Raw genomic sequence first — 20,976 nt, 5'->3', positions numbered from 1 at the left:
AAGGTGAGTTTTGATGAAGGTTTGATATTATGGTATTTGAGTCTTCCTTACTTAGCCTGACTCACGTTTCTTATACATTAGACGTGTGCCTATTTCATGGTCACAACTTATGGTTTATTTTGGAATTGTTATTTAGTATAAATTTTATTTTATTTTATTTATTAATAGTAATTATTTATTAATATCAATATTTTATTTGTTAATATTTATATTGATAATATTTAATTATTATAATATTTTAATGTAATTTTAGTTTTTCAATTTTATTTATCTATTTTATTGAATTTAATTAGTAAAAAAAGCAAAAAACAGTGTAATTATAAAAATTTCAAGAGGCTAGGTTTTTTTCATTATTTCATTTTTAAATTGATTTCTTTTTATCAACAAAAAAATAAATTAATCTTGCTTCCCAGTCCAAAAACAAAGAAAAAGAAAATAGCATAAGGATACCATTAAAGAATTGCCATGTTTCGGTTACCACTCCACAGGTCGTGTACAAGCGACTCCACTTAAGCTTGGCCGCTGTCTGTCTGCTTTGCAATTCCTGGAAATGGCAGCCTCTCTCTTATCTTCTCCCTCTTTAAGCAGCCACCGGTACCGTCTCTTTCTCTATTTATTTTTTTTATGCTATTCTTCTCTTCTTCCTCTTGCTCTTTTTCTTTAAGAAATGTTTTATTGGATTTGGCTATCTGGTTCATCTTAATAGCGTAATTAAAACCCATCATTCCAAAAGGCCATACATAAATTTAATGGTTAATGATAGAGGTAGGATTTTAAGATGAGAAGCTTTTACTCGAGTTGGTGATTTCACAAGTGCCACTTCTTACTGTTTTCCGCTTGGATTTCCACTGAAATATGTACCATAATTGTTCAAAGAGCAATAAAGGGTTTAGGGTTTATTATTTCTCGGTATTCAGAAAATTTTAATGGGTGCTTAAGATTGAAAGTTGGAAGGAAAAAAGGCTATAGAAAATGGAATATGACCTTCCCACAACTTTGCTCTAATGGCAACCCATCTCTATTAAAAGAGACAAATATGATCAAAGTGAAGGGATCAAACCGTGAGTAGGAGCATCCACTTTTTATAGTGAATCCAAGATGACCCATTTAGATAATGTTGCTACTACTGAAAGTTACCCTCATTTTATGTAATTTTTGTAGATAAAGATACTGGGACAAATATAATTCATGATGGGTTTCTGATTCTCTTAGGGGCACTTCGGAGGTTTCTTTATGTTCTTTCTATGTAAAGAAAATCCTTTTGTTGATAGATCATTATCTTAAGAGAAAACGGGTGTAGGGTAGCCCTAAGATAAGGAAATTAACGTACTTCTTTCTTTCCTGGACAGGTTTTGCCTGATAAGACTAGCTCCTAATGGGTTTCTATTGACTTGGAGTGCAACATTGTTTAGCTTATACTTCTCTTTTTACGTCTACCTTCGCTTGTAAATTAATTAGTGGGTAATTGAACATGCTCTAGTTTTATGATAGGTTTGCAAGGTTGTAAATCCTTTTCTTTCTCAACATTTCAGGATTAATCAAGCTTTTGTTCACTTGCATTCAAGTCATCAGACAGGCATGAGATGTAATTTCAAACTATATATGGTACCAGCTCAAGCCATTAGACATTACTGCACATTGAGAACATCTACTTCAGTTGCCTCATTAAATGTGGATGTAGCATGCGAAGGAAATTCATCAGCTGCCTCGAGTCCAAGCGATCTCCGAAGGTAGGAAGTTGCTCTACAAGAGAAACTTTTAGATATTTATATATTTATCTTTTCTTGACTTTGTGAAAGATTGGATGTCTCATATTCTGAGATCACTTTTAAGATTTGAACGTATATCAAGATAAATCCTTTAGCAACTTAATATGTTTAAAAAGTTGATGGCTTTGATCGTGTGTTTAGTTTTATATTAGTAGGTCTAAGACATTGCTTCAAAGCCCAAGTAATGCTTCAGATGGCATGAATGATTTGGAGAGACAATTGCAAGAGTTGTATGATGAAGTTAAGGCAATGATTTTGATGGGAAACAAAGATGATGCAGTGGACCTACTCCAAGCAAATTATGGAGTTGTGAAAAAGCAGATTAATGCAGGTAGTAGAGGCATTGAAGAAGCTGCTACACTTGATGTCATAGCTTTGGGGTACATGGCTATTGGTGATCTAGAGTCTGTTGGACCTATACTGAATTTGGTGAGTTTCTTTTTCCATGTTTTTGTGATTTCAATCTTATTCATGTGTTCATAATCGTACTTTTATACATTTATATGACTCCATGCAAAGTTTGTTGATTAGGGTAATTGTTAAACCATGCATTTATGGGTCCAGATTCAGTTTAAGTAGGATCTCAAAGAAGTAAAAAGTTATAAATAAATTTCATTTTTGATGTGGGTAATGGTTAAGCCATTTGTATTTTCCTTTGGCGGTGGATGGGGGTGGGTGGCGCAAATTTGTACATGTATTGCTACTGATTTTTACTGACCAACAAAGATACGCTGCACACACCTGTTGGCACACAGAGAACTACTTATGAGCAGGACATTGGAAAATCCATATGAAAGATAAAAGGTGTACTTATTCATGATCGTGGGCTATGGTTCAAGCAAGTGTCTGTCAATGTTATGCCAATACGTGAGACGTGAACTTAGTGATTCATTTTATAAGGCCCAAAATTAAGATAAAATATGCGTGATAGTTTTTATGTTCTTTTTCTCTTACCTGAACAGTTTTTGAGTGCATTTGTATGCACTGTAATAATGTGGGAGATTATGAACATGTTGACAAAGACAAACATATTCTTAACTAATATCTTTCTTTCTGATGCTTCATTTTTGTGGATGACTAGATGAACAAGGTTGTTGAAAGTCTAAAAGATGATGAGCCCCTTCTAGATTCAGTCCTAATACATATGGGAAGCATGTATTCAGCTTTGGGGAAGTTTGAGAGCTCCATGGTTGCATATAAAAGAGCAATTGGTGTTCTAGAAAGCAAACATGGTAAGTCCAATCTTGTGTAAATTTGTTGTTATTTGTCTTTGTTGGTGCAGCATTAGAATTTAACCATGTCAGTTTTCTGCTGTCTTTTCAACTTTGTATAGTACCTGTTATATCAAGTTATTGCGACAGGCTACCTTGTTATTAATAGTATAACATCGTATTTTTAACAATTTTGTCTCCGGTGAGCTACAGTGTTAAAGTGTTGAAGCTGGAAGGCATATTTTTTCCCCTACTGGAGAAAAGCAATTAAAAATTTTCTTGTAAAACCACTTTGCTTTTTGGTCAATAGCAAATTATTTCCTTTTACACGGGGTGTTTCTGGAATTAAAAGTTTGAATGTCTGTCTGCAACTGATCCATGTTCTTGCGTTCATCCAGTTTGTTTAGAGAATGCATCTTGGAAGTTGGAACCCTAATTTTGTTGCTAGACTGTATAAAGTTTTTCTGTGGTTATGCAGAAGTTTCACATTGACTAGCAGAATAATGTATTCATGTAAATGAAAATTGAGACTAAAGCAACAACTGCATGATTTTTTCAAATAGATTTTACATTTGACCACAGTACTATAATTGATCTTTGGAAATTTTCTTCAATTATTTAGCAATTAAAGATTCTAAAGCTCAACACGCACCTTTACATTGGTTTTCCAGGGAAAAGTAGTATATTTCTTGTCTCACCATTGTTGGGGATGGCAAAAATTCTTGGTTCTATTGGAAGAGTAAAAAAAGCCATAGAGGTCTACCATCGTTCAATAGCTATTTTAGAATCAAGCAAAGGCGTTGAGAGCGAAGACTTGGTTGTCCCTTTATTTGGTCTTGGCAATCTTTTGATGAAGGAAGGAAGAACTACAGATTCTGAAATTCATTTTAATAGGTTAATTTACTCTCTGTTTTGCTTTTGCTGAATAGTTAGTGCTTAGGTATGGTTATTTACTTCATTGTTCTTTTGTTTGTCTAGAATTTTGAGCATATATAGGAAGTTATATGGAGAAAATGACGGAAGAGTTGGCATGGCCTTGTGTTCTCTAGCCCATGCAAAGTGCTCAACTGGTAAGCTAGGCATTCAGACATCCTTTACATTGAGCTTCTTGAAAGACTCACTTGTGACAGTGGATTCTCTGATCTAAGGCTATTAAGTTCTTGGGCAATATTAGCTGATAAACTCTAGTTTTCTAGATGTATATACACGCAAACACTTGACGATGGTTCATATGTCTAATTTTACATAGGGAACGTTGAAGAAGCTATTGACTTGTATAGAAAGGGTCTTCAGCTCATCAAGGACACAAATTATATAGCTCTGGATGACAGTATCATGGAGAAGATGAGGATTGATTTGGCAGAATTACTTCATGTTGTAGGAAGGTGAAGGCAGATCGCTTTTTCATTTTGATTGCTTGTTCTGCTGGATCTTCTCTCTCTCTTTCCCTCTCCTTTTTCTCACTTTGTCGATGCTTTTGAAATTAAACTGCTGAAAATCAAGTTGCAGACATTTTCACTTGGCCTCTCAAAGCTGATTTGTTTTCGAAGCTAAAAAATATGATAGGAATAAAAACTCAGTATGCGTTGAGAAAATCACGGGACATTTTCCACCAAATTTTGAATTTCATAATTCATTTTTTGAATCTTGTCCTTTGGATTTTAGAACATTTTGAAGGGATATGGTTTCTATGCCAAAGCCTTCCAAGTAATGTTTTTCCTTGTCATTAATATTTTTTGTGACATCTTTTGGGGTGGGAATTGGGATGTCATTTAGAGTTATTTATTTCTGTGAAAACTATGGGGAGATGTGACTACCTCGGAAACTAGTATATTTCTTATGATAGCTTGAATATATACTATGTTATAACAGGCAAGTTGTTATGGTCTACTTAGAGTAAAATTAGTGTTCAAGTTGTTGTTGTGAGCTCAATAAAGGGAGGGTTGACCTTTTGAACTATTTAGATGAAATAAATAGTTAATAGTGTTACTGGTTAAAATAATTCTGTTAAGATAGGAGTCCTAAGGAATAAGAAAACTAAGAGATAAAATAAAATAATCTAATCCTAAAATAAATCAAATACTAGAAAAGAGTACATAACACAAGTGTTCTGAAAAGGTGATAACTTTATTCCCCCTCCCTCTTTTGTGTTTTAGAGGAAAAGAAGGCCGGGAATTGCTAGAGGAATGCTTGTTGATCTCTGAAAGATCCAAAGGAAAAGATCATCCCAGCTCTGTTAGCCACCTTATAAATCTTGCTACCTCTTATTCACAATCGAAGAATTTTGTTGAGGCTGAGCGGTTGTTGAGGATAAGTCTGGAGCTCATGGCAAAAACTGTAAGCCCCGAGGATCAATCGATCACCTTCCCAATGTTGCATCTTGCAGTGACTTTATACCATTTGAATCGAGATGAAGAAGCAGAGCAACTTGCCTTGAAGGTTTTGCGCATCCGTGAAAAGGCATTCGGAAAAGACTCTCTTCCAGTTGGTAGGCTGCTTCTTATTATTTACATTTGTGGTGATATAATCACAATGAGCCTCTGCATCTGCATTTGCATGTAATTTGATATATTTATATATGATGTTCATATGGCGCAGGGGAGGCTCTGGACTGTTTGATATCGATTCAGACCAGGTTAAGGAGGGGAGATGCTGAATTGTTGGAGTTACTCGAGCGGGTTTTGAAAATTCAAGAGAAAGAGAATCCGTGGAGCGAAGAGGTTATGCAAACCCTAAAGAAGATTGTATACTACTTGGATAAATTAGGAAGAAAGGATGAGAAATTTTCCATACAGAAAAGATTGTCTGTGCTGAGGATGAAATATAAACAAAGGGTTCAATATTAATATCATAATTCATCAGCCTGCAGAAATTGGATGTCACGTTCATCAGTTGATGCTCTTCTATTTCTCCAAAAACAGCTAGTCAAGTTCCAGACACAGGGTTCTGTTTTGGTATAATTTATTTTGTAAACAAAATTTCAAAAAAAAATGCTCTTGCAAAATCATTTGAAATTTTAATTTATTTTAGAGTGAAAGTTTTTTAAGTTAAAAAATATTTGAAATTAATTATTCCAAGTAATAGAATTAGTAAAATAAAAATTAATTAAATTAAATTTTTGTGAAATTTTTAATTTCAAACTGGGGGGTTTAGTTTATACCATGACAATTTATTATCGATTAATTTAATTTGATTTATAAAATTAGGAAGTAATGAATTGAATCAAATCGATTGTAGTATTTTAATTTTTTTACTTTAGTTTAATTTAATTATTGATTTAATTTTTTTCCTAAAAAATATAATTATATCATTTTACTAAGGTGTGTGATTTCAAACCCTATAGGCTTTTACTGAACTGATGATTGATTGATGACGGATAGATATTCAAACACTCATTAAGCTTTTAATGACAGCTGATACGCCTATGAAATGCTTTTTTTAAATAATATTTTTCTTCGAAGTTAAAGAAAATTGATTCCTCATCACCAAATGGTAAGCCATATATTGAGGAAAAAAAAAAAAATCTTTCCCCTACTTTTTCCATTTCCTCCTCGCTTTCACTGGTTCGTTCTCTCACTTTGTCTTTCCTCTATTTTATTTTCCATGCAAAGAAAATTCAAATCTAACAATAAATATAATTAATTAATTGCTAAATCACTGTAAATAAGAATTGTATTTGAAATATTCACTTTTTTTCATGGGAATTTGGTGATGCACATTTTCAATGACTAAGAAAATTCCTCATTAAGACATTTACGTGTGAAAAATTAAATTCAACATTTAAAATTCTCAATAACATTAATACAATTAATAATAAGATATTTTATTATATGACGCAAGTTTTCTTATGTGATCTCTTTGTGACTCGATACTCTCGCTTTTTCTTCTTTTTTAAATCTAACTTTTTCTTTTCTCTTTTCCTTAAAAGATGATCTGCGTCAATTGACTATCAATGAAAAAGAAAATGTTGTCTCTATTAAGAGTTCCAAAGATATTCCGAACGTCACTTATAATTTCTATATGGTGGGGATATTTCTCATATACAATTCAATCAATTTTCAGAATATGCAGATTTTTTGTGCTGATTTATGGCAACAATTCTCGGACAGTTATTGCATTGAAGGATTTAGTTACTAGTTACAAGCTGAACATTTTATTTTTGATAGAAATAAAAATTTTTAGTTTTTGTATGAAATTTTTTCGTAGTTTTTTACATTTTGATGGTTGCTTCTCAGTTAATAGACAAGGATTGGGAGGAGGTCTTTCGTTAATGTGGAAGAGTCATGGGTCTGTTTCTATGGTTGGTTTTTCTTCAAATTTTATTGATTCGATTGTTTCGGAAAGTAATGTTCAATGGAGGTTTACTAGTTATTATGGGTTTCCAGAATCGCAATGACGATGTTAGTCTTGGAACCTTATTCGAACTTTAACTCGTAGAAATTCTCTTCCGTGGTTTTGTTCGAGAGACTTTAATGATTCATGCTCGAGAGATAAGAAAGGAGGAGTATTTTTACCAAATTATCTTATACATGAGTTTAAACAGGCATTTGAGAAACATTTTTACCAAATTATCTTAACTCAAAATAATTAAACTAATTAGCCAAGCTATAAAATTTTCTTATATTTGCTATTAAATAAATGTGTTTATATTCCTTATCATATATTGTAAAGACAAATTTATTCTTTTTCTAATACATTTGAAGAGAAAAAATTAAAAGAAAAAAAATAAAATTCAAACTTATTTTTCATTGGAAAAATTATCGGTTGAGTCAAAAATAAATTACTACAAAATATTAAATTATAGAAAAAATATTAATAAAATAAATGATTAATTATTTAGAATTATTTAAAATCAATCGACGAAACTTTCTTAATTAACGCACGAGGTTGGACCAGATGAAAAAAATTTCACTGTAAATTTTTTAAATTAATGGAGCTTTTGTATTTTGAGCTGGTTTTGACTATCGGTGTCGGTAAGAATTGCCCGAAACACACGAATCCACAGCTCGACGGGTAACCAAAGACGACTGCCAAGATATCAAGACAACCACAATAAATTAATAATTTCTTCCCAAGATATCAAGACAGAAACCTCAAAACAGTTTCAAAAGCTCAGCCATATTAGCAAAGATCATTGAAATTCAATCATGGAAGCTGAAAAATGTTTTCCTCTTTTCTTCATTCTAATGATCATCCATTTTGCAGTTTCTGCTTCTATGGACACCATAGCCATAAATCAAACCATTGAAGATGGTGGCTTTCTTATCTCCAAAGAAAACAATTTTGTGCTTGGATTTTTCAGCCCTGGCAATCCCAAGTATAGGTATCTTGGAATCTGGTATTACAAAGTACGAGAGCAAACTGTAGTGTGGGTAGCAAACAGAAATCATCCTATCAATGGATCTTCGGGAGTTCTTTCAGTTAATCAATATGGAAATCTCGTTCTCTATAGCAATCATAGCAGAAAAGTTCCAGTATGGTCTGCAAATGTCTCACGTGAAGTAACAAAGACAGACACTTGTTTAGCTCAGCTCCTGGATTCAGGAAACTTGATTTTGGTCCAAGAAAGAAGTGGAAGAGTTCTATGGGAAAGCTTTGATTATCCGACAGATACTCAATTACCAGGAATGAAACTTGGGTTGAATAGAGAGACAGGTATTCACCAATTCTTAACATCATGGAGATCAGCAGATGACCCTGGAACTGGAGACTACGTGCTTGAGCTCAATCTAAAAGGATCACCTCAAGGCATTTTGTACAAGGGTACAAAGCGATATTGGAGATGTGTCCCATGGCCAGGGAAAAATTATGTATTAAACAACATTAGTTTTGTCCACAACAAAAAAGAAACATTTTTTACCTTTTTTCCTGTTGATGCTTCTCTTATAGTAAGAACAAGGTTGGAATATTCAGGATTGCTTTCGCACCTAATCTGGCATGAAAGTGAAGGCAAGTGGAAGGAATTACGGTCAGCACCGAAGTATCTGTGTGAGTCATATAATCATTGTGGTTCCTATGGCATGTGTAATCCTTTGTATCTTTATCCTAATTTTGAATGTGATTGTTTACCCGGGTACGAGCCTCAATCTCCAAGGGACTGGAATTTTTTGAAGGATGGGTCAGGTGGGTGTGTTCGGAAGCGGAAAGAATCATCTTCTCTGTGCAACCAGGGAGAAGGATTTGTGAAAGTAACAGCTGTTAAGGTTCCTGATACTTCAGAAGCAGTTTGGTTGGGCTTGAATATGAGTTCTGTTGATTGTGAACTACAATGCAAGAGGAATTGTACATGTTCTGCATATTCATCCACATCTATTTCTGGGAAAGAAACTGGTTGCTTGGCTTGGTATGGTGAACTAAAGGACACTGTAATTGATATAGCTGAAGGAAGTGATATTTATGTTCGTGTTGACGCACTTGAATTAGGTAAGAAAATCAGTTTTTATATTTAATTGAAAAATCAATATGGATGATCATGCTTTTCACTATTTCCTTATCCTCTTATAACTTGGAACAATCACAGCTGAAATAACACAAAAATCAAATGGATTTCTGGAGAAGAAGCATTTGTTGGCTATTTTGTTGGTATCTATTTTTTCAGCTTGGTTTGTAATCATTTTATTTGCATATTTGTGGTTCAAGAAGAAAAGAAAAACAGGTAAGAAAAACTTTATTTGTTTATGCAATTTTGTGCCTTTCTAAATATATTTGCACTACTAAATTGTTTTATGATGGGAGTAATTTTTTCTGAGGAAGTGAGGAACAAATGGAATGCAAAATTGTTTAATACAATCAATGATCCATACTACATTGAAAATGAAGATGGAGGTGGAGTGAGTTATCCAGAGATTGTGTATTTCAATCTCAGTACAATACTTTCCGCTACTGACAATTTCTCTCTAGCTAACAAACTTGGGCAAGGTGGCTTTGGATTGGTTTATAAGGTATACACAACTTATGTGCAAATTTCTCAAAGCTGTAATGGCCTTGTATTAGTTCAGAAAGAATGCTGACTTGAAATTTCATTACATGGAGTAAAAAGTCCTCATATAAACATGATTGTAGGGTCAACTGTCTAATGGCCAGGAGATCGCTGTGAAAAGACTATCTAAAAGTTCAGGGCAAGGAATAAAAGAATTTAAAAACGAAATTTTATTAATTGCAAAACTTCAACATCAAAATCTTGTGAAAATTCTTGGATGCTGCATTCAGGGAGAGGAACTGATGCTAGTTTATGAATACATGCCAAACAAAAGTTTGGACTCATTTCTTTTTGGTAAGCCTTATTTATATCCTATTTAATTGAGCATCGTGTTCCATAAATTATCTAATTCTATCTATTTGAACAATATGATTCATAGACACAGACTGCATAAAATGGCACTAATTCAAATGCAAATATTTTTTATTAGATGAAACAAGAAGATCAATTTTGGATTGGAGAAAACGCTTTGACATTATTGTCGGGATTGCACGTGGAATCTTATATATCCACCAAGATTCTAGGTTGAGAATTATCCATAGAGACTTGAAAACAAGCAACATTCTATTAGATAAAGAAATGAATCCAAAAATTTCAGATTTTGGCCTAGCTAGAGTCTTCAAAGGTGACCAAAGTCTAGAAAAAACGAACAAAATCGCTGGCACATTGTAAGTATACCTATACACTTAGCAGCAAGACACATAGAACCACTACTAAGGATACCATTCTTTCTTACATTAAAATTGTATTTTTCATATGCAGTGGGTACATGTCACCAGAATATGTGGCATTTGGAAAGTTTTCAACGAAATCTGATGTCTTTAGTTTTGGGGTCATATTATTAGAGATTGTTACAGGGAAAAAGAACAATAGCTTTTGTCAAGAGGATTCTTACCTAAGCATGGCAGGAAAAGTAAGTTAAGATAATAAGCTAAATATTCGGTAAACTATTACAAATTGAATATTCTTTTCAGACCTTATGTTCTAAACTATTAAAAGTTGTTGAATATATGTTGATGTTACAGATATGGCATTTATGGAAAGAAGAAAGAGCACTGGAGATGGTTGATTCATCACTAAAGGAGTCATGTTCTGCTCATGAAGTATTGAGATGCATCCAAATTGGACTCTTGTGTGTGCAAGAAGATGCATTTGAAAGACCAAGCATGTCAGCTGTTGTTGTAATGTTGAATAGTGAAATTAGTCTTCCTTCTCCTAGACAGCCCCCTTTCACTTTTAGAAAGCCAAGTAATAGTTATAGCCCCTTAGTAACACAAAAGGAATTTTATTCTGTGGATGAGGAAACTATTACTCAGGTTGTATGTCGTTGAATAATCAATATATCATCAATTACATAAATTTTTAGTATAGTGATGTATAATATGTAGTAGTAACCAACATTAGAAATTTCCTGTATGATCTACAAATTTATTGATGGATGTGACAGGTATATGCAAAACCTCAGATTTTGGATTCAGGAAACTTGGTTTTAATCCAAGATAGAAGTGAAAGAACTACATGACAAAGCTTCTATTGCTGGACAGACACTCTGCTCCAAGGAATTGAAATTGGGCTGAAACGGAAGATGGGTTTTCAGTGGTTTCTGATACCAGAATATCAGCAGATTATCCATGAACTAGAGATTACTCGATTCAGCTAAATTCAACAGGATCAGCACAAGTCAAAAGGTTACTGGTGAGGCATGCATGGGACTTTGAAGAGTTTCTTAGATATATCCAGTATCAGTTTTGTCAAATGTCTAGTTAAGATCAAGTATTTCTGGGATAGTTGAAGCTTTGCCAACTTGAACCAAAACCAGGCTTCCTGAATTAATCAAGATCTCGGGTACATATGTATCTGTCAGACATTTGTAGACCATACTGGAACTCTTTGATTGTGGTTGCTATGGAGATTGAGATTTACATATTGGTTAATTGATAGAACTACTGAGGAACCATTGATCAGATATGGGTTTCTTATTCTCTTAGGGGCACTTCTGAGGTTTCGTTCTGTTCTTTCTATGCAAAGAAAATCCTTTTGTTGATAGATCATTATCTTAAGAGAAAACGGGTGTAGGGTAGCCCTAAGATAAGGAAATTAACTTCCTTCTTTCTTTCCTGGACAGGTTTTGCCTGATAAGACTAGCTCCTAATGGGTTTCTATTGACTTGGAGTGCAACATTGTTTAGCTTATACTTATCTTTTTACGTCTACCTTTGCTTGTAAATTAATTAGTGGGTAATTGAACATGCTCTAGTTTTATGATAGGTTTGCAAGGTTGTAAATCCTTTTCTTTCTCAACATTTCAGGATTAATCAAGCTTTTGTTCACTTGCATTCAAGTCATCAGACAGGCATGAAATGTAATTTCAAACTATATATGGTGCCAGCTCAAGCCATTAGTCGTTACTGCACATTGAGAACATTTACTTCAGTTGCCTCATTAAATGTGGATGTGGCATGCGAAGGAAATTCATCAGCTGCCTCGAGTCCAAGTGATCTCCTAAGGTAGGAAGTTGCTCTACAAGAGAAACTTTTAGATATTTATATATTTATCTTTCTTGACTTTGTGAAAGATTGGATGTCTCATATTCTGAGATCACTTTTAAGATTTGAATGTATATCAAGATAAATGCTTTAGCAACTTAATATGTTTAAAAAGTTGATGGCTTTGATCGTGTTTAGTTTTATATTAGCAGGTCTAAGACATTGCTTCAAAGCCCAAGTAATGCTTCAGATGGCATGAATGATTTGGAGAGACAATTGCAAGAGTTGTATGATGAAGTTAAGGCAATGATTTTGATGGGAAACAAAGATGATGCAGTGGACCTACTCCAAGCAAATTATGGAGTTGTGAAAGAGCAGATTAATGCAGGTAGTAGAGGCATCGAAGAAGCTGCTACACTTGATGTCATAGCTTTGGGGTACATGGCTATTGGTGATCTAGAGTCTGTTGGACCTATACTGAATTTGGTGAGTTTCTTTTTCCATGTTTTTGTGATTTCAATCTTATTCATGTGTTCATAATCGTGCTTTTATACATTTATATGAATCCATGCAAAGTTTGTTGATTAGGGTAATTGTTAAACCATGCATTTATGGGTCCAGATTCAGTTTAAGTAGGATCTCAAAGAAGTAAAAAGTTATAAATAAATTTCATTTTTGATGTGGGTAATGGTTAAGCCATTTGTATTTTCCTTTGGCGGTGGATGGGGGTGGGTGGTGCAAATTTGTGCATGGATTGCTACTGATTTTTACTGACCAACAAAGATATGCTGCACACACCTGTTGGCACACACAGAGAACTTCTTATGAGCAGGACATTGGAAAATTCATATGAAAGATAAAAGTTGTACTTATTCATGATCGTGGGCTATGGTTCAAGCAAGTGTCTGTCAATGTTATGCCAATACGTGAGAGTTTTTTTGTTCTTTTTCTCTTACCTGAACAGTTTTTTAGTGCATTTGTACGCACTGTAATAATGTGGGAGATTATGAACATGTTGACAAAGACAAACATATTCTTAACTGATATCTTTCTTTCTGATGCTTCATTTTTGTGGATGACTAGATGAACAAGGTTGTTGAAAGTCTAAAAGATGATGAGCCCCTTCTAGATTCAGTCCTAATACATATGGGAAGCATGTATTCAGCTTTGGGGAAGTTTCAGAGCTCCATGGTTGTATATAAAAGAGCAATTGGTGTTCTAGAAAGCAAACATGGTAAGTCCAATCTTGTGTAAATTTGTTGTTATTTGTCTTTGTTGGTGCTGCATTAGAATTTAACCATATCAATTTTCTGCTGTCTTTTCAATTTTGTATAGTACTTGTATCAGGCCCTGGCCCAGGCCACAAAAAAAAAAAAAATAGCCCGTAAAATAAATAAAGAAATAAATAAATAAAAAATTAAAACATTAAAGGCTCTGGTTTCTTCCAGAGCCTTCATTTGCGTGAAGTAGAGAAAAAAACAAAAAAGAAAGAAAAGCAGCAGAAGCAGGGGCAAGCAGAGCATTGCTCTGTTATTTCAAAAAAAAAACAAAATCATTCTCTTTAATCCAAATCTCTTTCCTCTCAACCCGATCAACCCACAAACTTCTAAAATCCTTCAGCTAGATCCTAATATCCTGCTCAGAAATTCAATATTTTCTTCCAGAGGTTCCAAAATTGGGTAGGTGAGTTTTATTCCCTTTATTCGATTTATTGCGATATAATTTATTTTTTCTACTTTTTAAGAATTATTTGGTGAATTGAGAATCAAAAGGGATGTATTTAGGTTAGACCCAAGTAATGAGATTTAATATTTCTTTTGGGGATTAATGATTTTTTTATAGGTTATTAAGTATTTTTGTTGAGGTTGTTCATTTTTGGGAGGTCTCGCTATGGCGAAATACTGCCGAAATTTTCTTAAAAATATATACATATAAATATATTTAAAATTTCGTATTTTACGTTTTATATTATTATCCTAGTATATTTATTTATTATTTGATATATTATTTTCTTTTTAATTCTAGGAGAGGATCCAGCTTTTGGGATAAGTAATAGGAGTGCTCCTGCGACCTAGGTTATTCTATCCTCAGTACTGGTGAGTGTATAAATATATAACATTGATATTTTTCTTAAATATATATATACTCATATATGTTATTTTGTTTATTTAAGTTGGGAAAGGATAACGATAATTTATATTTCTTGAATGAATGAAAATTGAATTTAAAGCACAGCTGAATAAATAGCCGATTACACTCTGTATATGCACCGAATAGATAACACATTGATGACTGGTGATTTATTTTCAGTATAATATATATTTATACTGTCTTTGGGACAGTGCTTGATATACAGATAGCCTTTGGGGCGTATGTCAGGTGGTCACCCTTTGGGGGTAGCTCTGCACATGTGTATGACCAGTATTTTGTTTGCTCTTGGGCCAAAATTGTCATCATAGAGCCTAAGATGCCAGCATTGCTCTCAGGCTGTCGTTATTTTATCACACCTGAGATGCCAGCATTATCTATAGGGCACATATTATGAGTGTATGCAGATTCTATTTTTCACAGTTCATTTTATATTAATTGAATTAAATTGTATTTATTCAGCTGACTTATTTTAGCTAAATATTTAATACTATTAAGTACTTAAACTTTATCTTTTCCCCTTTGTTATTTATTTATCCGCTCACTGAGTATTTTGTACTCACCCTTATACTTTTAATATTACAGCTCCTTTTTGGTGATCCGCTCAGCAATCCTCATCTTCTTGTTTGTCCTTCTTCCTCATCGTCCACTCAGAGTCTAGAGGAGGTCGGACCAATCCTAGGTCTTTTGTCATATCTTTTGTATAATTTTAAAAGATCATGTATAGATTGTACATTCCATGAGGAACGTATTTTGTTTAATGTAAATATATTATGAATTGACTAGAACAACCATTAGTTTTCTCTTATATGTTTAATATTTTAAAAACTTATAGCAGGTTATATGTATTTAAATGTATAAAATCAGGGGAAGTTCTGTCAGTTTTTCGAGTCATATCCGCCTCTACAGATTAGAGAATAGGTGTGACAATTTTTAGTATCAGAGCTTAGGTTATAGATTCTGTAGACTTTTCTTGAGTTAGTATTCTTAATTGTATTCTGATAATTCTTCTCGTATTGTCGTTTGTAGGACAATGCCGCCTAGAGTAGGCAATAGAAATCGGGGCCGTGGTGTTCGTACAGCTAGATTAGCCGATATTGGTCGACCTCATAGGGATCCTACAGTTACACCTCCACCTCTAGATAGGATGGCAGATCATGTTTTGCTTGAGAGCAGAGAAGGGCATGGAGATTCTGCTTCTCATGGTGTTGAATCAAGAACATATCCGGCTGCACCTTCATTTCCTTCAGCACCTGCAGTTGCACCTCCTGTCGCATCTGCAGCTCCACCTCTTGTTCCACCTGTAGCACCAGTTAATCCTTTTCAGATAAATGCCGACCTGGGTGCTTTTGTGGCACAAGTAGTTACAGCAGCTGTTACAGCCAAACCTAGAGATTCGTGGGAGATAGTGGATCGTGCTAGACATTTGGGAGCTTATGATTTTGAGGGTTCTTCTGATGCTGACATTGCAGATAAATGGTTAAAGAAAGTGCTAAAAGTGTTTGAATTAATGAAGTTGACTGATGCAGATAAAGTAGATAATGTACATGGATTGCTTCAGGGTAAAGCTGATGGTTGGTTTGATGGCATTCATCGCAGACATAGAGTCAGACTGACTTGGGATCAATTTATATATGAATTTTGCCAGGAGTATTTGTCAGAAAGTTACAGGAAGGGGAAACAGGATGCCTTTCTCAGGTTGTTTCAAGGAAGCCTCTCAATAAGAGAGTATGTTGACAAGTTTGAAGATCTTTATTGCTTTGTGTCAGATATACTACCTTTTGAGGAAGCTAAATGTGATAGATTTAGACAGGGTCTACATGTCAATATCAGATCATCTATGACCTGGTTCAGAGGTAATAATTTCAGAGAGTTGGTGGAAGCAGCTTTGAATGTTGAGAAAGTTAAGCAAGAAGAGAAAGAGTATGAGCAGAGGATGAGTAGAAAACATATGCAGGATTCACAGGGGTTCAGAGAAAGACCAGCTAAGAGATGGAGCAGTTCATTTCAGTCCCAAGCTGGATACAGAGGTAGTGGTAGAGGTTCTTTTGTTAACACAGAGCAGCAGGTTGCTCGACCACAATCTAGTCAGAGTTCAGTAGCATAGCCAGTGGGTAGTTCCTTTGGGGCACCGACACATGGGCAAGGATATAATTCTGGGTTTGAGCAAAGGAAGAGACATTTTCCTCAATGTGCCACCTGTGGTAAATATCATGCTGGGGAGTGTAGAAAATTCGATAGGGGTTGTTTTGAATGTGGCTCTTCGGGGCATTTTAAGAAAGATTGTCCATTGCTGATAGCCAGAGACAGTGGTTCTCAGCAAGGGTCAGTGGCACCTCAGAATCTAAAGTATGGTATGACACTATCACAGGGAGTACCTACGGCACAAGTTGGACCAAGCACAAGCAGAGCCAGTGGAGCTACTTCATCTTCTCAGCCTAGACCAATGATGCAACCTGGCAGACCTCGCACTCAAGCCAGAGTTTTTGCTATGACACAGCAGGAGGCACGAGCATCTTCAGAGGTGGTGACTGGTATGTTAACTATTTTTAATAAAGATGCGTACATTCTTACAGATCCTGGTTCTACTCACTCTTTCATATCTCAATCATTCTCTAAGCATGCTGATAGAGAATTAAAACCCTTAGACTGCGGATTAGCTGTGAGTACTCCAGTTGGGGATTCTGTTGTATGTGAATATGTGTATAGGGATTGTGTTGTTAAGTTGGGAAATCATGAGCTGTTAGTGGATCTAATTCCTTTGTGTCTACAAGATCTGGATGTCATCCTAGGTATGGACTGGTTATCCCGTCATCATGCCACAATAGATTGCTTTGAGAAATCAGTGGTATTTAATACTCCAAAAGGGTCCAAGTTCACTTTCTTTGGGGAGAGGCGTTTATTTCCTTCTTATGTGATTTCCGCCATGACCACTAGGAAGATGCTTCGGAAGGGTTGTCAAGCATATTTAGCCTATGTGGTGGACAGTAACCTAGAAGGACCTAAATTGGAGGATATACAAATAGTAAACGAGTTTCCTGATGTATTTCCTGAAGAACTTCCTGGGTTGCCTCCAGATAGAGAGATTGAATTCTCTATAGATTTAAATCCAGGTACAGCTCCTATTTCTATGGCACCATACAGAATGGCCCCAGCAGAATTGAAGGAGTTAAAAGCACAATTGCAGGAGCTACTTGATAAAGGTTTCATAAGACCCAATGTTTCACCTTGGGGAGCCCCTGTGCTATTTGTGAAGAAGAAGGATGGTTCCTTAAGATTGTGTATTGACTACAGACAATTGAATCGAGTTACTGTGCGAAATAAGTATCCTTTACCCCGCATTGATGATCTTTTTGATCAACTCCAAGGTGCTAAAGTATTCTCTAAGATTGATTTGCGGTCTGGGTATCATCAATTGAAGATCAAGGAGTCTGAAATACCTAAGACAGCCTTCAGAACTCGTTACGGGCATTATGAGTTCCTTGTTATGCCTTTTGAGTTAACTAATGCACCCACTGCTTTTATGGATCTCATGAATAGGGTGTTTAAGCCCTACTTGGACAGTTTTGTTATTGTGTTTATTGATGACATCTTAGTATATTCTCGTAGCAAGGAAGAGCATGAGATGCATTTACGGATAGTACTGCAAATTTTGAGGAATAAGCAACTATATGCTAAATTGAGCAAATATGAGTTCTGGCTTGATCGGGTGGTTTTCTTGGGACATGTTATCTCAGCAGATGGAGTTTTGGTTGATCCTAAGAAGATTGAAACAGTAGTCAATTGGGACCCTCCAACTAATGTTACAGAGGTTAGAAGTTTTCTGGGCTTAGCAGGGTATTATTGTCGCTTTGTTCAGGATTTCTCCATCATTGCAGCACCATTGACTAAACTCCTTCGAAAGAATGCAAAGTTTGAATGGACAGATGAATGTCAAGAGAGTTTCGAGAAGCTTAAAACATGTCTCACATCAGCCCCAGTTCTTACCCTACCCTCAGGTACAGATGGATTTGTGGTGTATAGTGATGCTTCTCAAAAGGGTTTAGGCTGTGTACTCATGCAACATGGGAAGGTGATAGCTTATGCTTCTAGACAGCTTAGACCACATGAATTAAATTATCCCACCCATGATTTGGAATTGGCTGCAGTTGTATTTGCATTAAAGACATGGAGGCATTATCTTTATGGCGTGACTTGCCAGATTTTTACAGACCACAAGAGTTTGAAGTATCTTCTCACACAGAAGGAGTTGAATTTAAGGCAGAGACGGTGGATTGAGTTACTTAAGCACTACGACTGTACTATTGAATATCATCCAGGTAAAGCTAATGTGGTAGCTGATGCCCTTAGTCGCAAGTCCTTTAGTAATTTGGCTTATCTCAAAAAAGTTCGACTTCCTTTGTTACTAGAGATCAGATCCTTAAGGGTAGAACTAGCAGTGGATGATGCAGGAGCATTGTTAGCAACTTTCAAAGTTCGACCAGTGTTGATAGAAAAAGTCAAGGAAGCCCAAAATCAAGATGAGCAGTTTAGTAAGATCAGTAATGAAGTAAGAGATGGCACCCGTACCGACTTTTCTCTAAGGGAGTATGGAACGTTAATGTTTGGTGATAGACTATGTGTACCCAGAGTGGAAAGCTTGAAGAGAGAGAGTATGGAGGAAGCCCATTGTTCTGCTTACTCTATGCATCCAGGCAGTACAAAAATGTATAGAGATCTTAAAGAAAACTATTGGTGGCCAGGCATGAAGAAAGAAATAGCTGACTTTGTGTCCACATGCTTAGTTTGCCAACAGATTAAAGCAGAACATCAACATCCAACAGGAAAGCTGCAACCGCTCCCTATTCTAGAATGGAAGTGGGAACACATTACTATGGATTTTGTTTCAGGGTTACCTCGTACTTCGCGTGGACATAATGCAGTATGGGTGATAGTTGATAGATTAACCAAGTCAGCACAGTTTTTGCCTGTCAGGATGGATTATTCTTTAGACAAGTTAGCAGAGATCTATGTCAGTGAGATTGTCAAACTTCATGGTGCTCCAGTTTCTATTGTTTCAGATAGAGATCCAAGATTCACTTCTCATTTTTGGCCTAGCTGCAAAATGCTTTAGGAACTAAGTTGAAGTTTAGCACTTCTTTTCACCCTCAAACTGATGGTCAATCAGAAAGAACTATTCAGACCTTAGAGGATATGCTGAGAGCTTGTGTGATGGAGTTTAAAGGAAGTTGGGATAGGCATGTGCCTTTAATGGAGTTCTCTTATAACAATAGTTATCATTCGAGTATCAGCATGGCTCCTTATAAAGCTTTGTATGGGAGGAGATGTAGAACACCATTGTGTTAAAATGAGGTAGGGGAAAGACAATTAGAAGGTCCAGAACTAGTACAATACACCACAGATAAAATTCAGATGATCAGAAGTAGGTTAAAAGCAGCACAAGACAGACAGAAGAGTTATGCAGATCTGAAGAGAAGGGATATTGAATATAATGTTGGCGACAAAGTATTTCTGAAGATCTCTCCTTGGAAAGGGGTGGTACGTTTTGGCAAACGTGGGAAATTGAGTCCGCGATTCATAGGACCATGTGAGATTTTAGAGAGAATTGGCCCAGTTGCTTATCGTTTAGCACTACCACCAGAGCTATCTCAGATTCATGATGTCTTCCATGTATCCATGTTAAGGAGATACAGAAGTGATCCTTCCCACATTCTCCAGAAACAACCTATCGAGTTGAGGGAAGATTTAACATATGAAGAAGAGCCAATAGAGATCATTACCAGAGAAGAGAAGGTTCTAAGGAGCAAGATAATACCCTTGGTTAAAGTTCGATGGAGTAACCATTCTGCCAAAGAAGCTACTTGGGAAAAAGAAGAGAATATGCGAATTCAATTTCCACATTTATTTCCTTCACCAGGTATGTAAATTTCGAGGACAAAATTTCTATTAGGAGGAGAGAATTATCAGGCCCTAGCCCAGCCTACAAAAAAAAAATAAAGTAAATAGCCCATAAAATAAATAAAGAAATAAATAAATAAATAATTAAAACATTAAAGGCTCTGGTTTCTTCCAGAGCCTTCATTTGTGTGAAGTAGAGAAAAAAACAAAAAAGAAAGAAAAGCAGCAGAAGCAGGGGCAAGCAGAGCATTGCTCTGTTATTTTTTTTTAAAAAAAAAACCTTTTCTTTAATCCAAATCTCCTTCCTCTCAACCCGATCAACCCACAAACTTCAAAGATCCTTCAGCTAGATCCTGATTTAAATCTATATCCTGCTCAGAAATTTAATATTTTCTTCCAGAGGTTCCAAAATTGGGTAGGTGAGTTTTATTCCCTTTACTCGATTTATTACGATATAATTTATTTTCTCTACCTTTTAAGAATTAT

The 20,976-nt window shown here is 35.3% G+C and overlaps 2 protein-coding genes across 7 annotated transcripts; both read left to right on the top strand.

The window, feature by feature from the left end:
- Nucleotides 1–427: 427 nt before the first annotated feature.
- On the top strand, nucleotides 428–5,871 carry LOC110617188 (nephrocystin-3). 4 transcript variants are annotated; one of them, XM_043957491.1, is made up of 9 exons: nucleotides 429–594; nucleotides 1,533–1,730; nucleotides 1,922–2,198; nucleotides 2,851–3,001; nucleotides 3,652–3,874; nucleotides 3,959–4,050; nucleotides 4,230–4,365; nucleotides 5,137–5,468; nucleotides 5,579–5,871. In XM_043957491.1, exons 1-9 carry the CDS (start codon nucleotides 551–553, stop codon nucleotides 5,824–5,826), a joined length of 1,701 nt encoding a protein of 566 aa, XP_043813426.1. In that variant the 5' UTR covers nucleotides 429–550; the 3' UTR covers nucleotides 5,827–5,871. The 4 variants fall into 4 exon arrangements, with proteins under 4 accessions (XP_043813429.1, XP_043813426.1, XP_043813427.1 ...); XM_043957492.1 differs by having other exon boundaries at nucleotides 430–594; nucleotides 1,925–2,198; XM_043957493.1 differs by lacking the exon at nucleotides 429–594 and having other exon boundaries at nucleotides 1,540–1,730; nucleotides 1,911–2,198.
- A 2,061-nt stretch (nucleotides 5,872–7,932) lies between these two features.
- LOC110608087 (G-type lectin S-receptor-like serine/threonine-protein kinase RKS1) lies at nucleotides 7,933–13,627 on the top strand. 3 transcript variants are annotated; one of them, XM_021747297.2, is made up of 9 exons: nucleotides 7,933–9,403; nucleotides 9,501–9,635; nucleotides 9,734–9,921; nucleotides 10,043–10,253; nucleotides 10,390–10,627; nucleotides 10,722–10,872; nucleotides 10,985–11,275; nucleotides 11,407–11,647; nucleotides 13,528–13,627. In XM_021747297.2, exons 1-8 carry the CDS (start codon nucleotides 8,128–8,130, stop codon nucleotides 11,479–11,481), a joined length of 2,565 nt encoding a protein of 854 aa, XP_021602989.2. In that variant the 5' UTR covers nucleotides 7,933–8,127; the 3' UTR covers nucleotides 11,482–11,647; nucleotides 13,528–13,627. The 3 variants fall into 3 exon arrangements, with proteins under 3 accessions (XP_021602989.2, XP_021602987.2, XP_043813421.1); XM_021747295.2 differs by lacking the exon at nucleotides 13,528–13,627 and adding an exon at nucleotides 12,268–12,406 and having other exon boundaries at nucleotides 11,407–11,654; XM_043957486.1 differs by lacking the exon at nucleotides 13,528–13,627 and adding an exon at nucleotides 12,268–12,381.
- The last annotated feature ends 7,349 nt before the right edge of the window (nucleotides 13,628–20,976 follow it).

The sequence above is a fragment of the Manihot esculenta genome, chromosome 6 (genome assembly GCF_001659605.2).
Source record: "Manihot esculenta cultivar AM560-2 chromosome 6, M.esculenta_v8, whole genome shotgun sequence".
NCBI classification, from domain to species: domain Eukaryota; kingdom Viridiplantae; phylum Streptophyta; class Magnoliopsida; order Malpighiales; family Euphorbiaceae; genus Manihot; species Manihot esculenta.
The sequence above is the reverse complement of the archived record's forward strand: the minus strand, read 5'-3'. Positions and strand labels throughout refer to the sequence as shown.

Excerpts from the sequence above, each read along its gene's own strand:
- LOC110617188 (XM_043957491.1), top strand. The coding sequence starts at position 551 with ATGGCAGCCTCTCTCTTATCTTCTCCCTCTTTAAGCAGCCACCG. Across the intron at positions 3,002-3,651 it reads TGTTCTAGAAAGCAAACATG|GGAAAAGTAGTATATTTCTT; the intron begins GTAAGTCCAATC and ends TTGGTTTTCCAG. Across the intron at positions 4,366-5,136 it reads TTACTTCATGTTGTAGGAAG|AGGAAAAGAAGGCCGGGAAT; the intron begins GTGAAGGCAGAT and ends TTTGTGTTTTAG.
- LOC110608087 (XM_021747297.2), top strand. The coding sequence starts at position 8,128 with ATGGAAGCTGAAAAATGTTTTCCTCTTTTCTTCATTCTAATGATCATC. Across the intron at positions 9,636-9,733 it reads CAAGAAGAAAAGAAAAACAG|TGAGGAACAAATGGAATGCA; the intron begins GTAAGAAAAACT and ends TTTCTGAGGAAG. Across the intron at positions 9,922-10,042 it reads GCTTTGGATTGGTTTATAAG|GGTCAACTGTCTAATGGCCA; the intron begins GTATACACAACT and ends ACATGATTGTAG.